The 26,473-nt window shown below is 36.0% G+C and overlaps 1 protein-coding gene across 1 annotated transcript in view; it reads left to right on the top strand.

The window, feature by feature from the left end:
• LOC150100673 (rho guanine nucleotide exchange factor 17-like) overlaps positions 1-26,473 on the top strand; it is a 425,511-nt gene that overhangs the window by 196,775 nt on the left and 202,263 nt on the right. The window contains exons 7-8 of the mRNA XM_090401857.1: positions 2,809-2,859; positions 17,127-17,236. Coding sequence (XP_090257983.1) covers positions 2,809-2,859; positions 17,127-17,236 — 161 coding nt within the window. The remainder of the gene's footprint in view (positions 1-2,808; positions 2,860-17,126; positions 17,237-26,473) is intronic.

Here is a 26,473-nt window from a genome sequence, read left to right as displayed (position 1 = left end):
TTGTGTGTCAGTATTATTATGTTGTTATTCAAAAACAAATTGGCAATGCAGCATCTAATTGTAATAAGGGAATCACCAATGTTTCTGTTCTCTTAATTTTAAATATTATTTTTCATTGGTTTATAATAAATTTAGTTTAATCCTTTATCCAAGTGTGAGCAAACAAAGTTTGCACCTGAAAGTATCTTCAGGATACTTTCAGGTGCAAACTACCCGGCAACTCGTTGCAAAGGTGGAGCAAGATTACATCACTCCTATCTCAGTATCTCCCATAATGCAAAACACATCTCCTTGCAGATATGTATAATGTTATGCATTAAGGGAAGGGCCACTACGTAAGCCTGCTCCATCTTTGCAACGAGTTTCCCGGTGTTGTACTACCTTACCCCAGTCCTGAAGACACTTTCAGGCACAAACTTTGTTTGCTCACACTTGGATAAAGGATTAAACTGAATTTATTATAGTCTAACCAAGTGAAAATAAACTTTCAACGTCATTGGTTTATCTGTTCACTCACCTAATATTGCTCAGAATTGTTATATATCTGTGGTCTTTGGACCAACTTTCTGATTTGAAGTTAAAATTGGTTTGTTCTAACACATTGTTTTGTGTACTGCTACTTGAGTGCTTTAGTTAATTCCTCTCTTTTTTGTCCATGTCAATTTTCAAGATAATTCCATTATATAATTGAGGCTGCAATACGGAAGTAGAAAATTACCAGTAACTGATTAGTAACTCAAGGAGTGGTGCTTAATTAAAGAATTTGGGCACTTTCTTGATTAATGACAAGTGAATTAAAGGAATTGGCTACATCATGATACTGCTGGACTTTGCAAAAGTATTTTTCAGGATACTACATGGAACTTTATTATGTCAGTCGAAGGAAATAGAGATGAACATGAAGCTGATGACATGGATAATAATAATAAGAGGCTGGCTGATTGACAGATCTCAAAGAGTATTATGGCAGAGTAAATTCCTTGAGAAAGTAGGTGACTACAGGTAGTAGTAGTTAATGAAGGTGATGTAGAGATTTTGCTGGATGATTTTAGTATAATTTCAATAGATTGATGTTGTAGGAAAAAGATAATGTTTGTCAGTTTAATATGAAGAAGTGTAAGATATACTTTTTGAAATGAAAAATTTATAAGTTGTGCATTCCATAGATAGTATTGGATTGAGAAACTGAGATTGGGAATTTGGAGAGGGGTGATGGTGGACAGATATAAAGTTCAGAGGACATGATGCAAAAGTAGGTAGAATGGCTAAAAAGATTACTTGATGCTAAGAAACATGCTGACAAGTTAGAGACAAAAGTTATTGTCCTTCTTTTATAAGGCTTTGATGTGACTACATCTGGACTATGTGCAGATTTCATCACTTGGTTTCTTGGTAATGGAGGAGGGAGGTGGAGTTGATCCAGAGGTAAGTGACCAAAGTGGTGATAGATATGCAGAGTGTCCCTATGAGGATAGATTGAAGGTTTATGAGTTGCAGAGTGGTGGATAGGTAGAAAAGAAGAGATATTATAAAAACACATGAGTTACTAAAGGGTTTCATAGGATTGATGAACTTTTTCAATAAATTTTTCATTTCAGACAGGACAGGATAGTATCCCTGATGACGAATAACAGTGGGGATATCCTGCACCTTTGTCTTACACCTGGTTTTATATGAAATCATTTATGTATATGTGTGTATATGTATATATATATATATATATATATATATATGCTTACAGCAGCTTAGAAATCACTGAACAGTTTTTCTTTGTTTGGTAATTCTGAAGGCATCAGAAATTATGCAATGTTTCTTTAGAGAATTTCTGTTACTTGAGCTTCCAAGTCCTTCCTCAGCATTAAGCATGACAGAGGGAAGTTCACTGGATATGGATGCAAGTCAAATTACCTCAGAAACAGTAACTCTAAGGTTAAGAACAAAATTGTTAGCACTCTCATAATCTGTTCTCACATTCACTTTTGACTGGCATCAATTGTAGTTTGGCACATTTATGCCTTAAGAAACTCAGATCGCATATCTTCATTCCTAAATTTTGACCTCCCTTAAAATACATAAAAAAAATTAATTGTTACAGCCCATTGTTGATGGATGGCATTAATTAATGCTAAAAGCACTAATAAAAGGTGAATTTATGGGGTCGCTGTCTTGTAAGTAGTGCATACAATTCTGATGCTGAGGGTTATATTCTCATCAGCTCTCTTATAAAATTTTGAAACTTTTTAGCTTTAGTTCTGTCTGACTATAACAATAATAGACTAATGGTATCCTTCATATTAATAATCTAAGACTAGTTCTGTGGTCTTTAATATTTAGCAACTTAACTTGGATTATTTATTGTCTTTCCCCAACTGAAATTCAATATCAGTATTACAATTTTCATTTTAAGTTTATTGTAACCTTATTAGTTTTTTAATTTAAATATGCACACATTGTTTTTAATTAATCAGTTAATACAAGAGGACCACAGTGAAGCTTGGTGTTGTGAGGTTAATAGTCAGTTATATTGCTTTGTGCTTACTGGTGACAATAGTCATTTATTAAGTTTATAGTTTATTTTAATTTGTTTTTTGTTAACCTTTAATGTGACTGTCAAAAGAAAGAAAGATTGAGTTAAATATAATTTAAAAATTATTCAAAGGCATGTGATTCTTCAAAATTTCAAGAATTAATATTGTTAAAAATTCTGTGAAATTTTTGGAAATTAAGAGCATGAGTATTTAATTATAGTTTTATTACATAATTTTTCTGAATAGTTATAATCATTAAGGTCTTGATTTTTTCCTCCAGCTGGTTCATCCAGATCGAATATTTATAAGGCATGATTTAGTGACTATTCCTGTAAGTATTGTTTAGATTCATTTTTTTTTATATTCTCAAATTTTCATATCTATTATGCTTTTGTATAGCAAAATATTCCAAAGTTTTAGTCTGTTTAGGGTAATTTATTATGCATAAGATTCATCAAAGAATGAACTTTTGAGATAAATTTTACTATACACTTAATTTGTATATTTTATTTAGAAATGACTTAGGATCATTGTATGTAATCAAATTGTAAATTGTAATTAGATATTACAAATATTACCAAATTGCCAAAGTAAATTTTTGGAATTTGTGCATTGGCACTGTCAAACACAAGCTTATTGGTCTGTGCTGTAAACTCATTTCATCATGTCCACATTAACCACAATCTCAGGCAGTGCATTCCACTCATCAGCCACCCTCCATGAAAACAGCCTGCTACTTGCAGCCTTGCTTATATCTTCCTTACTTCCTTATGCAGTTTTCCAGGGATGGCCTATTATGCTGTCATTAATTAAAATATTAGTTACAAGGGAATCATAACCTCTTTATTTATGCATATCAAAGTTCTCAATATGATTTCCATAATGCAATGTGATGACTTCATAACTTGTTCAGTGTGACCTAAACTTTTTTCCACCACCACCACCATTTCCAGGTCTGTCATCTCATCTACTTCCTTCAAAATTGTATACTTTGCATTCCATCGTTGAATATCAAATTTCAGAACCATATGCTATGCAACATTGAACTGATAGTTCCACTCAGTTGCCCACTCCTCATTGTTTGTCCAATTTTGCATCATCTGCCAACAATTGCATATCTCCAGTTTAATCCACGCCAGTATCATTAATATATAAGTTAAACAACAATGTTCAAAACAGACCCCTGTGGCACATACGACTAGTGACTTTCCTCTTTTTGGGATACCATGCCTCCATACGCAACTTGTTGATATTTTTCAATAACTTATCCAATTTGCTAATCTAGTATTTAATCCCATCCTTTTCAGTTTAGTTATCAACTTGTCATGTGGCAGTCTATCAAAAGCCTTTGCAAAATCCAAGTATGTCACTATATTTACAAAACCTAAGAAGATGCACATACCACTGTATGTCATTATCTCAAATCCATAGCCTGATCAATCTCCTGTAATCCAGTACTATCAATGAGATATACAGCATATAGCCCAGTGTTTCTCAACATGGGGCATATGCCTCACATCAAAATCTTTGAGGCGTTGAGGTGGGGCATGATCCAAAAAACATTGGGAAATACTGATGTAGCCTTTTCAACCCAAAGTGCATAACCTTATATTTTGCAACATTAAATCAATTAAATAACGCAACATTAAACATCAACATTAAATTAAATCATTATCCTTTGCACACAATGCCAATTTATTTCAATCACCCTGCAGAATATTTACATCACCTTTATCAGTTATAGTCTTCCCCAGCAAATAACCTAATATCACACCATAAATCTTTCCCTATATACAAATTAAAGAGTAGTGGTCCTAGTATGGAACCCTGAGGCACTTCACCAGTTACCCTCATTCTCCTAAATTCCACTCCACCATGTACTACTCTCTGGTGTTTGTCCAGCAGCCACCAGAGAGTTGTCTATCAGTCTCTTGTGGCTCACATCCATGCTGTCAGTTTCATATCCATTCCCATTTGCTCCAACTTTTGTAATAGTTTTCCATACAGTATTCTGTAAAATGCTTTGCAAAAGCCAGCAGTATCATGGTGTAGATATTTCCCTTATCTAATTCTTCTATCACTCTATTAAAAAACATTAGTAAATTAATAAGGCAGAACCTATCTTTACAAAGTCATGCTGCCCGCCATAGAGTATTGTATTCCCATCCACCCATTGCTGGATTTTATCTTTAACCAACTTTTCCAATACTTTAACTACCATTCCTGAGATATTGATTGGTTTGTAATTTGCTACTTCTGTCTTGGAGCCACCTTTTTGTAATGGAACTATCTTACTTTCTTTCCATTCTCTTAGAACCTTGCCAGAGCTGAGATTTAGATTGAATGATTTCATTTCATTCTCAATTCCAACATCATACAAGGGTGGTTACATAAGTTTCCAGCCTGACTATCTTTTAGAGGTGATAGAAAGAAAACAACCGTGTTACTTTTCAACATAATCTTCCTTTATTTCAACACACTTTTCACATCTTTGAATTAACATTTCTATGCCATTGAAAAAATAGTCGTACTTTTGTCTGCAAAATGGCCTAAAACTGCATCTTTCACCTGATTGTCATTTGCAAATTGTCCGCGCGGTTAGCCTAGTGGCTTTGCGCTTCGCAACCATATGCCTGGGGAAGGAGTGTCCTAGGTTCGATCCCTGTCAACGACATGAGGAGCTCATGGATCTTCCTCAGCCATAGTCAAGTTAGCCGGTCTTGGGCATGGATAGCATGGTTTTTTCCCACCAGTTTATCTGGTGTTTTTCATCCCGCAAGCAGGCAAACCGGTCCGAGGACACACACGGATTACAGTCAAGAATACTGACCCAGCCATAGGTCTGATTCGCCAGCCTATGCTGGTTCCAGAGCCTGGATAAAATTTGGGGGGACTAGATGGTACAAAATTGGTAGGTGCAAAATGGTAGGTGCAAAATCAGGGAAACTAGAGGTGTCCGCACAGTGGGGGATACAGTGAAATGTGGGTGTGACAATCAGACCTGGGACAGATGAGCATCAGTACAGAAATTATCATACAAAAAGCAAAGTGCAGTTTTTCACAGGTTTTGAATCTTTTGATAATTACGTCATGCAAGGATAACTGTAGGTCACAAGGTATGTTGCAATGCATGTATACATACATACTTATGTATACATATATAGGCATCAACACATAAGCTTGTTTAATAAACAAGCTTATGTGTTGAACGTTATTCATAACTTATTTTAACAGTATTATCAACACCAAACAAACTATTTTATATAAAAAATCAATAGGTCACAGGTGCTTACAGAAGAAGCTAAGAATGCTCTCATTCTGGATCATAACTTTGCTGTTACACCCAAACAAGTTCCAAAACTAGAAATCATGATGAAAGTAGAACAGAGCATCTACAGTCTTTCACCTTCGATGGCTAATAATGTGTGTTTAGACATAGCAAGCATCCTAAACCACCAAAAAGTAACATATCGCAGAATGAAATAGCTGCCTTAAAAATGTTATATAATCATAAAAATATTGTTATTACGCTGCTAATAGTAATGCGACAGTTATCATGGATCAAGAGGATTACAGTCTGCATGGTTAGCCTAGTGGCTTTGCACTTCGCAACCATATGCCTGGGGAAGGAGTGTCCTAGGTTCGATTCCTGTCAACGACGTGAGGAGCTCAAGGATCTTCCTCAACCATAGCCAAGTTAGCTGGTCTTGGGCATGGACAGCAGGGTTTTTTCTGCCAGGTTTTCTGGTGTTTTTCATCCCGCAAGCAGGAAAACCGGTCCGAGGACACACACGGATTACAGTCAGGAATACTGACCCAGCCATAGATCTGATTCATCAGCCTGTGCCAGTTCTGGAGCCCAGATAAAATTTTGGGGGGGGACTAGATGGTACTGTGAACTCTCGTATAAAGGGGGAACGCTGTATCATCATACAGAATTTATTTATTTAAGAGGATTACAAAAAAAAAAAAAAAATGCAAGATTTCCTATGTGACATTTCTACTTACCAAATTATAGATTGAGATCCACTATGTCTCAAAGGGGGAAAAAAGTCCTCAAATCATTGAAAAAAGTGACTTCTTGGCAAAATAAATTATCAGCAAAATAAAACTGGTTCATGTTAAACCACTCTGCATTTATGGAGTAGCTAAAATCCACAAACCTAATATTCCCCTATGTTCTATAGTTGATAATGTAGATAGTCCTTCTTATAAACTTGACCAAGCTAAGTCTCTTGCTCCCCCCCCTTACTAACAACTCTTGTACTTTTGTAAAAAAATTCAGTCCATTTCAAATCATTAGTTAAAAATTATATCCTTAAAAAATTCAAATATAATGATTTTATTTACTAATGTATAACTAATAGACACTCTTAATTCAATAAAGTCAAATTTTGCCCTGATATCTTTGAATTGTTTAAATTTACTATGCATGCAGGTTACTTTACATGGGAAGAAAAAAATCTACAAACAGATTAATGTTACTGCTATGGGTTCATCCCCCCCCCCCCTAGCTAACTTTTGCATGGAACACTTTGAAAACAAAAAACCATAGCTACATACAAGTTCCTAGTGTGGTTACCATTTGGTCCCATGGACAAGACATTTTAGATGCTTTTGTCACCTACCTAAACAGCCAACATCCCAAAATTCACTTCATAGTAGAAAAAGAATCTAATAACTGTTTGCCTTTTCTTAACACATTAGTCACCTGCCTTTCAGATGGATCATTATCTTTTTTCATTTACAGAAAGCCAACCACACACACATGCACACATAGACAGAAGATATCTACATAAACAACCACATCTTCATCTAACCTAACAGTATGGTATTTTAAAAACACACACACACACACACACACACACACACACACACACACACACACACACACACACACACACACACACACACACACACAGAACCAGAGCCAATTGCTCTAATGATATAACTTTTTCCATAGAACTTAAATATCTGTGCCATACTTTCTTGGCAAATGGCTACAATTCCTACAAAATAGATAAAATACTACATAGCTCCATTACTTCTCCCTCCTCTAATATGCAAGAACAAAACATTACTATTCCCTATATCAGAGGTATAAGGTATAACAAAAAAAGGTAGCCAAAGTACTAATAAAATATGGCCTTCACACACATTCAAACCACATTGTTGAAATGTGGTACAAACTTTGTTTGCTTACACTTGGATAAAGGATTAAACCAAGTATATAATTTCTTGGTATCTTTTTATAGTATAACCAAGTGGAAAAACTTTCAACAACTATCTATCTCTAACCCAGAGTATTATAATAATAAGGTGTGATACCTTTTGGCAACCTGTATATAAAAATATGACTTCTGCATTACTTCAACCTTGGTATCACCTATAGGTCTGGCTCCCACTGATGAGACCTCAATAAAGGTCAAAACCGGTCTGGGTAGTGACCCTTCCCATAATGCATAGCATTATACATGTCTGCAAGGAGATGTATGTGCTTTGCATTATGGGATACTAAGGAAAGTGATGAGAACTTAGTCCACCTTTGCCATGAGTTGCCCCAGGCTTGAAGATACTTCAGGTGTAAAAGATTAAACCAAGTATATAATTTCTTGGTGTCTTTAATTTATTCAAACCACATGTTAAATTAGCAGCTCTGATCTGCTTTCCTAAGTATAAACTCCATCCTCTAGCATATCCTGGAGTGTATGAAGTTCCTCTTGACTGTGACTTGGCCTACTATGGGCAGACAGGAAGATCTATTAACATTCGTTTTGGAGAACATAAAAAAATACATTTCCTACCATTATTATGGCAAGTCAGGACTGCAGCCCAACCACGTGTTGGACACCCCTTCACACAGGATTAGATGGGGAAAAAAACGAATGTGTTATTTAGAAGTAGTTACACACTAGAAAAATTATTTTTATAGTCAGTCATTACTATGAAGAAGTCTCCTAATCTGAACAAGTATGTTTGCATTAATTTTCCAAAAATTTGGGAGACTGTTATCTTAAGATCAACTCCTACATAGCTGTGATACTTTTTCTTTTTTTACAATGTTAGACGACACCAAATTGGAACTCTAGATCTTTTGTGCACAACAATTTGAATTGTTTCACTTACTCATTGTCACATGTAAACTATAACATGCTGCTTTATGCTCTGAAGATCCTGATTTGAAATTCAACAAAATATAAGCCAATTAGTAAATATTTTTTTTTAATAAAATAGTTTGTCTTTCGGTGTTGTTAATACTGTTAAAATAAGCTATGAATAACCAATAGATAGCAGCACTCGCTCTCTTGGGTCTCCTCATGTCTGAGAACTTGTGATCTTCCTGATGATGCTTCACTATTTCTTTCTCCCCTATGCTTCTTCTCTTGCTTGTTCTGTTTAAGTCTGGTGATTCTTGATATTTGGTCAATTCATCTGTTGGGGGGAGTTCCCCTCTTTTTCCAGGCAGTTGCCTTCCCTTCTGCATATGTGTCCAAAATATTGCACAATTCTCTTGTCAGTTATGTTTGTCAGTCTTGTGAATATTCAGTTCTAGGATACTTTTGTTTGTTCATTTTTCTGCCCAAGACACTCTTAACATTCTTCTCCAGCACCAGAGCTCAAATGACTCAATTTTTCTTCTATCATCTTTTGCCATTGTCCAAGACTCAGAAGCATAGAGAAAGATAAAAAAAAAAAAAAAAAACTAATGTTTCTACAAGCTTAATTTTGATCTTTTTGGAGATGTTCCTGTCTTTCCAGATCTCAGTTAAATCAGTCATCACTTTCTTAGCTAGTGCTATTCTTCTTATCTCTTTTTTACATCCATCTTTTTTTGTTATTATCACTCCAAGGTAGTTGAGGTTGTCGACAATTTCAATTCCTTCTATATCTATCTCTTCTGTGTTGTTTAAAATCATTATTTTGATTTTATCTTGATTTATTTGTAAACCATGGCTTAAGCTTTTCAATTCTAATTGATTTAGGATGGATTTTAATTCCTGTTCGTTTATGGCTATTATCACTGTATCATCTGCATATTGTAGGTTAGTGATTGTTTGGTCACCAATTTTAACACCTCCATTCCACTTTTCTAGAGCTCTTTTCATTATAATTTTGCTGTAAAGGTTGAATAGTAATGGTGAGAGGTATGCATCCTTGTCATGATCCTTTTTCAAATTTCAGACGGTTGGTCGTGTTTTCAGGGAACTCCCGAAAGCTAAGTATAATTTTGAATGAAAATTAGAATATAGGTTAAAATCATAACGTAATATTGTCTAATTTTGGTAGCTTGTGGTGTCTGTGTGATTTTGGTGTAAATTCCGTTATTTAATTTAGTATTTAACGATACATTTCATAGATTTGAATATGGCGCCAATGCGACGTAAGATAATGGCGTCCAAAAATACGACGCCATTGTTCAAAAACTATAATGTGAGAGAATTTGTCCAATGTGATGTGTGTGGAATGTATGCATTCCCGAATGAGGCTGGAGTTTGGATTGAAAGTGATAGTGGTGGGAGAATGTGCAGAAAGTGTAAGCAAAGTGAGGAGTTGAATTATGTGTCAGGTTGTGAGACAGCTATGGTTGAAGAAAGCCAGAACGTGAGTGAAAATAGTGGCTTGATAGGGAATTGCGATGTACAAGATGGCAATGAGAGCGGTGATCTAAGAAAGAGTGAGAGCAACTATACAGAGAGAGAAAGTGGTTTGAATGATAAAAAAAATGAGGAATTATTTGTAGGAAGTGAAATCGCTAGGTTGCGCGCAGTGATACAAAATGCGCAGCGGCAATTAGAGCACCTGCAAAACTCTTTCCAGAGTGATTCGGCTAACGTAAAAAAACAGGTCAAGAATGAGAGAGTTTCTGAAATGAAGGAAAGAGTGTTGTATGGTGACTCGTTATTAAGAGGGGTGATAGATGGCAGTGTAACTAAATCGTACTTACCGGGTGCGAAATTTAAGGATGTAAGTGAGAGTATTAGAGTGCAAAAACAGAGGGTGAAAGAATTAATAATTGTGGCAGGTACGAATGAATTGAAAGGTGATAAATTTTTTATGAGAGAGGACTTGAAAGTATTGTTAAAGGTAGCGAAAGAAAAGAGTGACAGAGTTAGAATGGTCAGTCTGTTGACGCGGTATGACAGAGAGGAGTTTAGAAGGAGGGCCATAATCGCAAATGACATTATGCGCCGGTTATGCAAACGGTGTGGTGTGGAATTCGTGGACGTGTGGAATGAGTTTGATGGGCGAAAGGACTTATACAAGATGGATGGCCTGCATTTGAATGGACTTGGTGTGCGAAGACTGGAAAAAGTGTTGCTGAATGAAGTGAAAATGGATGTGCAGAACCAGGGAAACTAGAACTACCAAGGATGGGGGGGGGGATATGAGACATCAGTGAGACAGTTGAGTGTAAAAATGTATATAATGTACCTGAGCCAGCACTAAGGACAAAAAATGGGAATGGGACATTTAGAATAACGCATCAAGATAGGGGTGGAACAAAGGGATCACTGCATTTCATGTATACTAATGCCAGGAGTATTAGGAACAAGAAGGAAGAATTTTTGGCCTTGATTGCCTCTTTCTGGCCACAGGTTATTGGCATTAGTGAAACATAGCTGACGAAAGATGATATAGTTAGTGGGATAGAATGTGTAGGTTATAGTGTGTTTAGGAGTGACAGAGAGAATAAAATGGGGGGAGGAGTGTTATTGATGATAGCTGATGAACTGCAACCAAGGAAAATTGAAGTTGTATTGCAGGATAGTGAAAGGAGCTCATTTGAGGCTATTTGGTGTGAGATTGAGACTGGCAAAATAAAATATACAGTTGGGTGCTGCTATAGACCAGGTGATGGAATACATGGTGGAGATAGTATGCATAAACAAATTGATGAAATGAGTGGAAGGAGGGTAATTATTATGGGGGATTTTAATTATGGTAACATTGATTGGGAGGAGGAGAGGACACATGTGAGGAAGGAACTGGATTTTATTCAGTTATTAAGGGATAACAATTTGAGACAGCATGTAATGGAAAATACTAGGGGTTTGGGAGTGCTTGACCTAGTAATAGCATCTGAGAATTTGACTGTAATATGACCATGTTGCCACCTATTGGTGAGAGTGATCATAAGGTCTTGACCTGGGAGGTGGCTAAAGGTGTGGAATTTTTGATTAAGACAGGGTATATGTGGAATTACCGTGCTGGCAAGTATGACAAGCTTAGGAGATTGCTTGGATCAGTGCCATGTCATGTACAACTGCAAGGGCTGGACATCGATAGAGCATGGGAAGTGGTCAAGGAGCATTTACAGGAGGTTATGGCTGATTGTATACCTAGGGTCCGAATAGTAAAACAAGTAGGGGTTAAATGGATGAATAACACCATTAAGCTTGAGCTGCAAAAAAAGAAACAACTATGGAGGGAATTTAAAGAAAGGGGGTGACCTGCAGGCACATGAACGGTATAAAGTGCAGGCCAGAAGGGTAACGAGTGTGGTAAAAACAGCAAAAGCCGATTATGAAAGGAAACTAGCTATGCAAGCAAAAGAGAATCCCAACAGTTCTTTAAATATGCTGCAAGTAAGAAAAAAACTGTACATGGCAAAATGATTTTAAGGAATGACAATGGTAAGGAGGTCACTGAACCAGACGATATAGTGGAGTTACTGAGCACACACTTTGCAAAAGTATATCTTCCAGGTGGAGACATTGAAAAAATGAAGGAGCCATTAGTTTATACGGGAATTGTGATGAATGAAGTGGAGGTGAATAGTCTATTACAGAACCTTAATGTGAATACATCTGTGGGATTGGATGGTATACCGGCACGGGTCTTGCGTGAAGCGGCTAGGGAATTATCAGTGCCCTTGACCATGTTGTTTAATCTGAGTCTCGGGTCTGGTTTAGTCCTGAAGGCGTGGAAAGAGGGGAAAATAGTTTCACTGCATAAAGGAGGATCCAAGACTATGGTTGCAAATTACCGACCGATCAGCATATCAGGAGTTGTTGTCAAGGTACTTGGAGAAAGTAGTCAAGAGAAAAATACAGGAATGGATCGATGAAAATGAGATACTGTACAGGGGACAGCATGGCTTTGTAAAGGGTAGATCATGCCTGAGTAACTTGCTCAAGTTTTATAACAAGGTGACGGCTGAACTGGATAAGGGAAATGGGTTTACAGTGATACTGCTGGACCTGGCAAAGGCGTTTGACAGGATACCACATGGAATTCTAATCTGTAAACTACAACATATCAGAATGGATATAGGGTTGGTGAGATGGATAGGTGGGTGGTTGATGGAGAGATATCAAAGAGTGGTTTATTCAGGAGTGGAGTCCAAAAGACTGCCTGTGACTAGTGGTGTGCCGCAGGGTTCTGTTCTTGGACCACTGCTGTTTAATCTGTTCATTAACGATATAGGGAAAGATCTAAGTGGAACAGTTCATTTGTTCGCTGATGATGCAAAGTTGGGTAGGGCGATAGTGAATGCAGAAGATGTCAAAGTCTTGCAGGATGACTTAGATAGATTGGAGTTCTGGGCTAAGGAGAATGGATGTCAATTTAATGTGACAAAATGTAAAGTTATGCATTTTGGGGTGAAAAGATTAGCAGCAGTATACCACATGGGTGGAACTGTACTCCAAGAGATTGATGAGGCCAGGGACTTGGGAGTGTTGGTGGATAGGCAGATGAAGTTTAGGGGCCATTTGCGAAAGTAGCTAAATCAGCTCATCAACTCACTTGGTTGTTGAAAAATACCTTAACGAGCAGAGACAAGCAAGTTATTGTACCTCTGTACCGAGCCTTAATAAGACCTCATCTTGACTACTGTGCCCAGATTTGGTAACCTCGGTTCCTTCTTGATGGGGAGGAGGTGGAGAGGATCCAGAGGCGAGTGACTAAGATGATAGCAGGTCTACGGAATGAACCATATGAGAACAGGTTGAAGATTTGTGGGTTGCAGAAACTGGTTGACAGGCGGAAAAGATGAGATATGATTGAGACATTCAAATTGCTAAAAGGATTCTATAAGATTAATTCAGAGGATATTTTTGAGATCAGGACTGGTGGTGGGAGAACTAGGGGACACCTATTGAAGCTGGGAAAGAGTGGTTAGCAGTGGTGTTAGAGCTGGGTTCTTTACTTTTAGAGTGGTAAATGAGTGGAATAAGCTGCCAGAGTCTGTTGTGGGTGCTATGACAGTGAGCGAGTTCAAGGCAAGGTATGATAGATACTGCGAGGATGTGGTATAGTTGTGTGGACATGATGTTTAGGGCCTCCCTCGATGAGTCTAAGGACTCCCTGGAGTAGCCCGAAAATAATAATAATAATAATAATAAAAAAATTGGAACAGGGGACATTGAGTTTTCATTTCTCACTGTTGCTTGATTTCCTTGATATAAGTTCTTTATGAGGGTTACTAGATGGTTTTGTATTCCCAATTCTTATAAAAATTTATATTCTAGAAACTTATAAGTTATGAAAGGGATTCTATAAGATTGGTACAAAGGAAATTTTTCAATACATGATGAATAGAGAAAGGGAACTAGAGGTTACTCCAGGAAGTTCTATAAGAGTGTGGTTAGTAAGAGTGTGAGGACTAGATTTTTTGCTTTGGGAGTGGTGAATGAGTGGAATGGATTGCATGGATTTCCAGAATTAGTTGTGAGTGCCATGACAGTGAACAAGTTTAAGGAAAGGGGATTATGATAGGTATTGTGTGTATAAAAGTTATTGTGGGTCTCCTGTGATGAGTCTTCTGACTTCATGGAGATACCTTTGTAATAATAATAAAAATAATGATAATTGGATTGTTTCTCTTACCATGCTTGTAACTTTTCTGCCTGCATTTTATAATCCTTATGCATCTGGTTATTGTTTGTTATCTTATATTTCCTTCACGACATCTTTTTTTCATTTTTCTTAATAGTACTCATCCAGAAGGAGATTTTTTTAATGTAAACACCACCCATGAAAGGTTATAAATGTATAATACATTAGTACCATGGGTGGGCTATGGATTTTCTCCTAATTTTATTAATATCTATATATTTTTGAAATTTTAAAAATATTTTATGTAATCTGGAAATCCTGCTCTAGAGATCAAACATGAAACCTCTTCAAGCCACTTGGTCCTCCAATAGGTGGAGCAGTGGTCTTACATTGTTCATTGATTGTGTTTAGGGGGAGATGAATTTCATCACCCACCTAAAGATGGTCATGAACATTCATGCCCACAGTGAGGATTCAAACCCACAGCTTGTTGCTTTGGAGAGCAGATATGCTAACTGCTCAGCCAATCAGCTAGCATTTAGGTGTGTAATGCTTTTTTTCCAATGTATTTTAACTATTTCCATGCTCTATCAGTCTTTTTAGCTTAGAGAAGTTCATCCTATGGTATTGATATATGTTGACTACATAGCTTTCCATAATTATCCACCGTATAGTTTCAAGTATGTTACTTTGTGATTGAAAGTTCCCCCCTTCTTAGTCACTTCTAAGTCAGTAATTCAGGATCACTCTCACCATCTGGTGGTAGTATTGATTCATTCAGAAGTACACTCTAAAATCTTATGATTATTTCATCACATGCTGTATAGAGTGATTATCTTTCATTAACTAGAAATTTTCTTTTTTTGTTTCTCCTATTTATTATTATTATCATTCACCTCCACAAAGTCTGTGTACTCTCCTTAAATTCATCCACTACTTGCACTTTAATCACCCTCTCAGGTAATGTATTCCATGCACCTGCCACTCCATACAGATAATTTACTTCTCTCAATCTTACTCCCAACTTCCAGGAATGGGCCCCTTGTCCTTGTTCCTTTCCTTGTTCCACTATATGAAAAATCTTTCCATTGTCAATCCTATAAATACCTCTCAATAGTTGAAATGCCTTAATCATGTCACTCCATATTGTCCACTAAACTCTGCAGTTTGCATGACCTCATAACCAAATTCTATGATTTTGATATAATTTTTGTTAGCTGCTTCTGCACTCTCTTCAAGGTTATTTCATCTCCTTCCAATCCTGGTAACCAAATCTGAGCACTATGATCCAGATGTGGTCTGATCAGAATGTTATCCAATGGAACCCTTTTATCTCTGCTGGTCAATGTCTTCCTTAATATTGAAGCATTTCTATGGGTTGTCTTCACAAGCTCTACAGTAATAAATTTAGATTAATCCTTTATCCCAGTGAGAGCAAACAAAGTTTGCACCTGAAAATATCTTCAGGACTGAATATAGCATTGTACTATCTTACCTGGGTAAGTAGTACAACACCAGGCAACTCGTAGCAAAGGTGGAGCAAGCTACCAACTCTCCTGTCCCAGTATCTCCCATAATGCAAAACACATCTCCTTGTGGATATGTATACTGTTATGCATTAAGGGATTGGCCACTACCCAGACTAGTTTCGACCTTTATTGAGATCTCTTCAGTGGGAGCCAGGCCCAGAGTTGGAGATACCAGGCAGAACTTTGTTTGCTCTCACTGGGATAAAGGATTAAACTTAATTTATTATAGTCTGACCTAGTGAAAAATAAACTTTCAACTTCTATCTACAGTCACCCAAAGATAATCTGTACATCCCAAATTTCAAAACCTTATATTTAGTTGCATTAAACTGATATCTCAATTAATTTGTCCACCTTTTCAACTTATTCAAATCCTCTTGAAGAGCCAAAACATCAGCACCCTTACAAATAAGCCTCCAAGCTTCACATCATTTGCAAACAACTGAAAATCTCCCTTAGTCCAGTGATAACATTATTGGCATAAAGATTGAACAGTAATAGTTCCAGTACAGAACCCTCTGGAAGTTCACCTATAACCTTCCTGCTCCATGATATTGCTCCCTATACACAACTCTCTCTGATATCTATCAGAAATCTAGTTACCAATTCAATTCACTAATCTGATATCCAATCCCATATTGCAATTTTAATACCAGCATGTCACTTGCACCCCTGTGTTAATGTCTTTGCCTTCATTTACTGCTCTTGTTACTCTATTATATATGAGCCATTGCCAATTTTTCCCAAATATTAACAAACATAGAAGAAATACAAGCTGGTTTGTAGTTTGATCTCAATTCTTTGACTACCTTTATTATGCCATGGCACTATCCTTACTCTCCTTCCACTCCTCTGGAACTTGCCCATTGCAAGACTTTCATTAAACAGCCAAGTTGATGGTGTGGTCAGTTCATTAGATTTTAAAATTCCCCATTTTGATCATTATCGTTTTACTTGCCAAATCAATTTTTCTGGATGTTGAAAGTTATTTCAACATCCTGTAGGTGCTAGATAGTTACAAGTGAAAATTGGCAGCAAAAAAATTCTAAATTTTAACATTATTTGCATTATGTGCATATTATTTGCATAGTGTAATTATATATTTTAATTTGCATTAAAATATATAATTACACTGCTTGTTTAATTTATAATGGTTGATTTTGAATGTAGCATTTAAAGGTATTCTGCATGCAAAACACCTTAATTCTTTCAAGAAAGAAAAGTTAGTCAATTTGTTTTCTAGTGTTATCAGTCACAAATATTCCCAACAGTATATTTTATGTTGTAGGGTGGACTTGGAATAAGAAAAGATCGTTGTCTCTTTCTGTTCTCAGATCTTCTTCTCATCACTAGTATTAAAAGAAGGGGAGCAGCTATGAGAAAAACATCATCAGCTGCGTAGGTATTTTGCTGTTCCTTTTCTTCATACTAAAAATTTAAGTTCTGTGTGTGTGTGTGTGCGAGCAGTTATCACTTGTATTATATTTTTCTTAATTTTAGATTACAAACTTTATGTTTTTTTTTTTAAATACTAAGTTTTTTTGCAGCAAAAGTATTAAGTTTGAATATGACTTTTATAGTTTTTAGCACTGTTTGACACTGAATTAAAGATTCATTTTATTGACTGATTTTTTTAACAGTCTACATTGCAAAAATTTTTATCCTACTTTTCAAGCTTCAAGAATTGAATTAATAATTTTATTAGATGCTTTATGGTGAAGAACGTCAATCTAGTAAGATAAATAGAAAGTTATTTCACCTGAGTGATGAGTAAAAGGAAGAATGATTATGAAAGATTAACTTTAATGAATACAGGTGGCAGGAAAGTGAAAGCAGCAACAAAAATAGCAGAATTACTGAGATTATTTTGCTATCATCCAGGTGTGGATAACACAACACAGTGATTGATATTATGGAAACACAGTGATTGATATTAAGGATTAAGACAGATGATATGGAGATTCTTGAGATACAGTTTTGCAAGATCTTCATGTGAGTATGTTAGGATGCTCATTTGCACATCACCTCCCAGCTCTATTTTTCAAAATTGTGTGCTTCAAACTTTTTCTGAACAATACGTTTTCTGGCATAACTTCAAATATATTCAGTTTTATATATATATATATATATATATATATATATATATATATATATATATATCCAGTCCCAACCACGAATGGTTGTAAATGTGTAGTACTTTGCCTTTAGTACCTTGGGGGGACTAAATGTTAAATAATTCAAACTTCTGTTCTACAGACTAAGCATGGAACTTTTTTCTTAAGCCACTTCATGCCTCCAGTAAGCAGGAGTGGTGTTCCCACACTCAGTAATATGCTATTCTTCTACCACTCGAGAATTTACAAAATTCCATGCTCAACAGTAGGATTTGCTTGCAAAGTGGGTATACTATCCACTTGGCCAACTAGCAGTGCCAAGTCATATGTAATTTCTTATATAGAGAAACCTGTGGAGTATTCATAACTATAAATTCACATGTATTTACATGGCATAATTAATTATTAATTAATATTTACATATTATTAAAAAGTTAATTACTGTGGCATATGTGTGAATTTATAGTTAAGTCATATGTAACTCCATCAATTACATTATTACAGATCTACAAACTGCACATCCTTCCTTCTGCATAACTTACACATTTACTAATTATATTATTATTATTATTTTTTTATTATTATTATTCAGGCCTCCATGGAGTCAAAAGACTCATTGTGGGAGGTCCTTCCTAAGAAACACAAAGTCTATCAAGACTCATCGAGGGGAGGTCCTCCCCCCTAAGAAACACAAAGTCTATCATACCACTCCTTAAACTCATTGACTGTTCTTGCTCTCACCACTCCATCAGGCAATGCATTCCATGGTTCAACCACCCTCCATGCAAAGAAACCACTCCTCACCCTCTTGCTTACAGTTTCCTTTCGTAACTTCCAGGGATGGCCTCTTGTCATTACTCCTTCCCGCTGTTCAACCAAGCGAAAGAACTCCCCAGTGTCAACCCTGTAACCACCTCTCAACAGTTTTAAAGTCTCAATCATATCACCTCTCCTTCTTTTACCCACCAAACTCTGCAGCCCACATTCCCTCAGCCGATCCTCATAACTATCATTGTACAGTCCTGAAACCATCTTTGTTATCTGCCTTTGTACCCTTTCCACAGTTAATTTATCCCCTTCAAAATCCTGGGGACCAAATCTGAGAACAATAGTCCAAGTGTGGTCTGATCAGGGTCTTATACAACAGAATGATAACTGTTTTATCTCTGCAGGTCAGTGTCCTTCTCATTATTGCAGCAATCCTCTGTGTTACCTTCACCTCCTTTGCAATATGTCCCCTAAATATCAGGTTTCTATCAATAATCAACCTCGATCTCTTGTCTCTCCTATTTCCTCCAGTATAATTCCTCTCATAGAGTATGCAGTGTTGCTGCATTAAACCGACACCCCATTCATTTGCCCATCTATCTAGCTTATTCAAATTCTCTTGCAGGGCTGCTGCATCTACACTATTACTTATAATCCTTCCCAACTTTGCATCATCTGCAAACAACTGAGTAACAAAACAAGTAACTTCACTTTCCCTCATTGCATTCTAATAGCATCACTAACATCCTGTATCTTCACACTTGGACAACATATTCTGGAAAATATGTCAGAAGTTGGTTCTTTTGTTATTTTGGTTGAGGAGTTCATTATTTGCTTTGTTTAACGCCTACTAGCTTTTTTTTTTTGGTGCAGGTTACTTTTGACCTGTTTTAAAACCTTCTCTTGAAAATATAATTGCTTATTACTTTATATCCGAGGCTGTAGTGCATACCTATAATTCAGCTATATAGAGGATTGGAGTCTTGTTAAGTTACTCCAATCCTCTTAAACAGTTAAAACACCTAGTTTAAACAGTTAAACTAGTTGTTGATTGACTTAAAGGGAAATTAGACCCTTAACGAACTTTCCTTAAAAGGAAAAGGTTAGAAGACCAACATAAAGAAACTGCTTCATAGCAAAGAAAAGCAGTGGTATAGAATGTAGTGACATCAACATGGAGATAGAAGTGGAAGGGAAGAAACTGCAAAAGAAAGGAATTTGACATTTAACAGATATTCTTTCAGCTGCATTCTTCAATAGACTGTTCAAATTCTGCCATACAGGATAATACCACAGAAAATTATGAGGAATTTGGAAGCAGAAATTAACCTTTTGAGTAGTAAAGCTATATATATATATATATATATATATATATATATATATCTACTCTCTATATATAAATGCCAAAATTTGAAATGTTTTTTGTGTGATCGGCTCTTACCAGCTTACCAGCCCAGAACTCAGGGCTGGTAAGCCAGTAGGCAACAGGGGGGGGGGGTGGAGCTCCCCCCCCCCCCCAGTATATATATATGTTAAAGATACCAAGCTATTTTAAACCTGGTTTTTATTCCATTTCCCAAATAAGCAAACAGACAAGTAAGTCAAGTTTGCGCCTGCAAGTATTGCAAGTCTAGGTGACCCCCACACGTAGTGCAAGTCAAGGCAACTCATGGTAAAGGTGGATGAGCTCTGATCACTATTCTTAATATTTACCCTTAATGCAAAGCACATCTCCTGGAGAAGATGTATGATGCTATGTATTAAAGGCAAGGGGCCACTACTCAGACCGGTTTCGACCTTTATTGAGGTCTCATCAGTGGGAGCCAGGCTAGAAATACCAACATTTTAGTAATACAGAGCTTATAAGTATTTTAACAGAACAAGTTACCATAAGGTGTTTTAACCTTATTAAATAAATATCTCAGGATGAGAGATGCACTACGTGTGGGGGTCACCTAACTTGCAATACTTGCAGGTGCAAACTTGACTTACTTGTCTGTTTGCTTACTTGGGAAATGGAGTAAAAACCAGGTTTAAAATAGCTTGGTATCTTTAACATTTATTATACCCAAGGTAAGCTATATATATATATATATATATATATATATATATATATATATATATATTGTGATTATTCATTTTTACTTGGTAGAAAATATTATAAATTATTTTAAATAACTGATACCGAGAGATAAAGAGATGACATGGTTTATTTAAAAAGATACTACTAGTTTACTAGTTTCATTGAATGGATCAACTTCTTCAGGTATCACAATCAAAGAAGTATACAAAAAATAACAGACACTTAAAAATTGCATTAACAGTACTAGTCCAAAAAACAGTAGTACATTTTGAAAACAGTAATGCGAGCTTGAGTTCGAAATAAATGTTGACTACATGCTGTCACAAGTGCGCCAGTATTGAACAGAGGCAATGTGTGCATCAGAAAGATTGAAACTTAGGGAGTTTTTTATATGGGAAGAATCTAAGGCAATTTCTCTGGATTCGACACAATCTTTCTTTCAAGTTCATCATAGCATACATGGATATTAGAAGTTTGTGTTCAGTCCACAATGTGTTGGCGGCCTTCATCTGAGTTAACGGAGAAAAGAACGTGGCTAGAGAGCGCTGGTTCTAGTCCTGTTGTAGGAAATATCTCTACGGTGTTCTTCCAAACGTAGAAGGATGGATTTAGCAGTTTGGCTGTAGTATGGCTTTCCATAATCACATAAGATCTTGTAGACTCCTGGAAACTGAGTTGGAAGATGTTTCTCTTTAAGTTTACTAAGTATGGAGCAAAGTTTTGGGAGCATAGTGAAGCAAGTTCTGAAGTTAAATTTCTTGAGAATTTTAGCTAGTTTTGGTGAAAGAGAGCTGATGTAAGGCAAAGAAATAAAGGCTCTGGGGGAAAAGTAATCTTCAGAAGCAGATGAGTGATGGAGAGAAAGAAATTTTTCAATCTTATTAGAAGAGACACCATTATTGATAAAAGTCTTTTTAAGAAAAAGGAGTTCATTTTCAATTTCTGTTTCTTCTGTTAGTAAAGATTTGACCTGGTGTGCTAAGGTAGAAATAATACCAAATTTTTATGGAGGATAGTGATGGGAAGAAGCATGAGGGTATCTGTCAGTATGACTAGGTTTTCTAAAAATTGAGATTTTAATACTTTCAGAACATCTGGTAAGCTTCAGATCAAGAAAGGGGAGGCAGTCATCGGATTCCATTTTGAAGGTAAAAGAGATTTTTTTGTGAAACTTGTTTAGGTAGTCCAAAAATAAATTCAGGTTGTTGACACCATCTTCCCAGATGAGGAATATATTGTCTATATAATGATACCAAAATTTTGGTTTAAGGAGGAAGGAGTTAATAGCTTTCTCTTCAAAATCGTTAAGAAGTATATCTGCGAGAATCGGAGAGTGGGCTGCCCATGGCTAGGCCAGAGTTTTTTAAGTAGATCTTATTGTCATATTTGAAGTATCCTGACTTTATGCAATGGGAGAGTAAAGCAAAGAGTTTTTTGGATAATTTGTTCTTAAGAAGATTGAGGACTTCTTGAGCAGGAACATTTGTGAAAGAGAGACAATATTGAAACTATCCATTAAATCTGTTTTTTTAAGTTTGATGTCCTTGATTTTTGATACAAAGTCAGCAGAGTTTTTAATATGAGAAGAGGAAATTCCAGAAAGATTTCTTTAAAAAGTTGCGAAGTACTTAGAAAGGTTGTAGGTAGGTGAGTGTATCCATTCAACTATTGGTCTAAGTGGGACATTTGCTTTGTGTATCTTGGGGAGACAATATAATCGAGGGATTAAAGGATGAAGTGATCTAAGTGAAAAATGAATGTTTCTTGGTAACTCCAAGGTGGTTTTGAATAAATTATTAGTTCTGTTGTGTAATTCAATTGTAGGATCACTGTTAAGTTCAGCAGAGTAAGTATCGCTGTTTAAAAGTTCCAAAATTTTATTATGGTAATCAGACTTGTCTAAGATGACAGTCGCATTCCCTTTGTCAGTAGGTAGAATCACGATGTCATTATTATTTTTTAAAGACTTAATAGCTACTCTTTCAGAGGAAGAGATGTTGTCTGGAGGTGGTCTAGCATGATTTATGGTGAAAATGGCTTCTATACAAAGGAGGTTAGCTTCTTTGATTGGTAATAAAGATGCCACCTTTTCTATCTTCGTTAAGAGTTGTTCTTTAGGTATGGAGGTGGGAGCAGTGACAAAATTAACACCTTTAGCAAGTATACTTTCTTCTGCCAAAGATAGTTGGTGGGAAGAATTATTGATAATTTTTTTCAAAAAGGTAGGATCAAAATGAGAAATTTGGCGGTCTTGCATATATTTAAGAGAATCAAATTTTTTGATTAGGTTAATTTTATTAGAATTCTGAATTTTAGAAGCTTTAAGAGTGCTAATTTCTTTTAAATGGTTCCAAGATGAACTGTCTAGAGAATGAGATAAATGGGTTTCAAAATAGGACTTCTTCGAGAAATAAGTGGCAAGACAACATTTGGTTTCAAAAATACATTCTGATAAAAGTTCCAGTTTGGCTCTACGGTAAATTCTTTCAGCTTTAGCGGTTTTTATGCATTCCTTAAAGTTAAGGAAGCGTGGAATAATGGAAATGCACTTACATCTTTTTAGAAACACAAGTCTGTTAATATATAATCCAATGGTCCTGAGATTCTTCTGATATTCTTTGATAAGTAAATTTAATTCCTCGTCATCAGGAAAATTGATATTGTGATTATTAATTTTTACTCGGTAGAAAATATTATAAATTATTTTAATTGACTGATACCAAGAGATAAAGAGATGACATGGTTTATTTAAATTTGATTCTCTTAAATATATGCAAGCCTGCCAAACTTCTCTTTTTGATTCTACCTTTTTGAAAAAAGTTGTTATCAATAATTCTTCCCACCAACTATCTTCAGCAGAAGAAAGTATACTTGCTAAAGGTCTTAATTTTGTCACTGCTCCTACCTCCATACCTAAAGAACAACTCTTAACGAAGATAGAAAAGGTGGCATCTTTATTACCAATCAAAGAAGCTAACCTCCTTTGTATAGAAGCCATTTTCACCATAAATCATGCTAGACCACCTCCAGACAACATCTCTTATTCTGAAAGAGCAGCTATTAAGTCTTTAAAAAATAATAATGACATCGTGATTCTACCTGCTGACAAAGGGAATGCAACTGTCATCTTAGGCAAGTCTGATTACCATAATAAAATTTTGGAACTTTTAAACAGTGATACTTACTCTGCTGAACTTAACAGTGATCCTACAATTGAATTACACAACAGAACTAATAATGTATTCAAAACCACCTTGGAGTTACCAAGAAACATCCATCTTTCACTTAGATCACTTCATCCTTTAATCCCTCGATTATATGGTCTCCCCAAGATACACAAGGCAAATGTCCCACTTAGACCAATAGTCGAAGGGATACACTTACCTACCTACAACCTTTCTAAGTACTTCGCAACTTTTTAAAGAAATCTTTCTGGAATTTCCTCTTCTCATATTAAAAACTCTGCTGACTTTGTATCAAAAATCAAGGACATCAAACTTAAAAAAACAGATTTAATGGATAGTTTCAATATTGTCTCTCTTTCACAAATGTTCCTGCTCAAGAAGTCCTCAATCTTCTTAAGAACAAATTATCCAAAAAACTCTTTGCTTTACTCTCCCATTGCATAAAGTCAGGATACTTCAAATATGACAATAAGATCTACTTAAAAAACTCTGGCCTAGCCATGGGCAGCCCACTCTCCGATTCTCGCAGATATACTTCTTAACGATTTTGAAGAGAAAGCTATTAACTCCTTCCTCCTTAAACCAAAATTTTGGTATCATTATATAGACAATATATTCCTCATCTGGGAAGATGGTGTCAACAACCTGAATTTATTTTTGGACTACCTAAACAAGTTTCACAAAAAAATCTCTTTTACCTTCAAAATGGAATCCGATGACTGCCTCCCCTTTCTTGATCTGAAGCTTACCAGATGTTCTGAAAGTATTAAAATCTCAATTTTTAGAAAACCTAGTCATACTGACAGATACCCTCATGCTTCTTCCCATCACTATCCTCCATAAAAATTTGGTATTATTTCTACCTTAGCACACCAGGTCAAATCTTTACTAACAGAAGAAACAGAAATTGAAAATGAACTCCTTTTTCTTAAAAAGACTTTTATCAATAATGGTGTCTCTTCTAATAAGATTGAAAAATTTCTTTCTCTCCATCACTCATCTGCTTCTGAAGATTACTTTTCCCCCAGAGCCTTTATTTCTTTGCCTTACATCAGCTCTCTTTCACCAAAACTAGCTAAAATTCTCAAGAAATTTAACTTCAGAACTTGCTTCACTATGCTCCCAAAACTTTGCTCCATACTTAGTAAACTTAAAGAGAAACATCTTCCAACTCAGTTTCCAGGAGTCTACAAGATCTTATGTGATTATGGAAAGCCATACTACAACCAAACTGCTAAATCCATCCTTCTACATTTGGAAGAACACCGTAGAGATATTTCCTACAACAGGACTAGAGCCAGCGCTCTCTCTAGCCACATTCTTTTCTCCGTTAACTCAGATGAAGGCCACCAACACATTGTGGACTGAACACAAACTTCTAATATCTATGTGTGCTATGATGAACTTGAAAGAAAGATTGTCGAATCCAGAGAAATTGCCTTAGATTCTTCCCATATAAAAAACTCCCTAAGTTTCAATCTTTCTGATGCACACATTGCCTCTGTTCAATACTGGCACTCGTGACAGCATGTAGTCAACTTTTATTTGGAACTCAAGCTTGCATTACTGTTTTCAAAATGTACTACTTTTTTTTGGACTAGTATTGTTAATGCAATTTTTAAGTGTCTGTTATTTTTGTATATTTCTTTGATTGTGATACCTGAAGAAATTGATCCATTCAACGAAACTAGTAAATTCGTAGTATCTTTTTAAATAAACCATGTCATCTCTTTATCTCTCGGTATCAGTCATTTAAAATAATTTATATATATATCAACATGTCTCAAAAACAGTTGAACCTCCTCTAGCTCCAGTTATAGTACATATGTGTGGTTTGGCATAGATCCACAAGATGTTGGATTACATCTAAGTCTGTAACATACCAAGTGTTCATCTGAGTCAATCAAAGGACAGTCTGGTGAACACTTGGTATGTTACAGACTTAGATGTAATCCAACATCTTGTGGATCTATGTTAAGATCCACAAGATGTTAAGAGCTCTTAACTGACCAACATCTGGGTCAGTTAAGAGGACTTTGCTCCCAGGTGTTTTTCTAACATGTTCCATGTTCTGAATGGGGTTAAGAATTAGTCTTTGTGTTGTGTTGGCCAGGGAAGATGGTGGAAATCGCTGTTGTGCTTGCTGAACCATTTCTGAACAATTGTGGGACAGACAGTAGCATTGTTGTCCATGAAACAACTGTCACCTGCTGGATAAAAAGTCAATATATTGCAGGATGGACTTGATCAGCAACATTGTTAAGATATTCCTTGAAGGACACCCAACCTGCCAACAATATCAGGGGACCCGTTCTGTACCAACAGAATGTGCCTCACAACATGACACTACCTCCAGAACCTTGATTTGTGTTTACAAGAATAACTGAGTTCATTGCTTCATGGGACTCTCACCAAGCTCTGCTTACTATTGGTATAGGCATGGGACTGCCAGTATGAATCCTCTTCAATTCCCTGTGCATTGTTT

This window comes from Typopeltis vanoorti, chromosome 12 (assembly GCF_054136105.1).
Source record: "Typopeltis vanoorti isolate ZY-2024b chromosome 12, IOZ_Tvanoo_1.0, whole genome shotgun sequence".
Taxonomy (NCBI): Eukaryota; Metazoa; Arthropoda; class Arachnida; order Uropygi; family Thelyphonidae; genus Typopeltis; species Typopeltis vanoorti.
The sequence above is the reverse complement of the archived record's forward strand: the minus strand, read 5'-3'. Positions and strand labels throughout refer to the sequence as shown.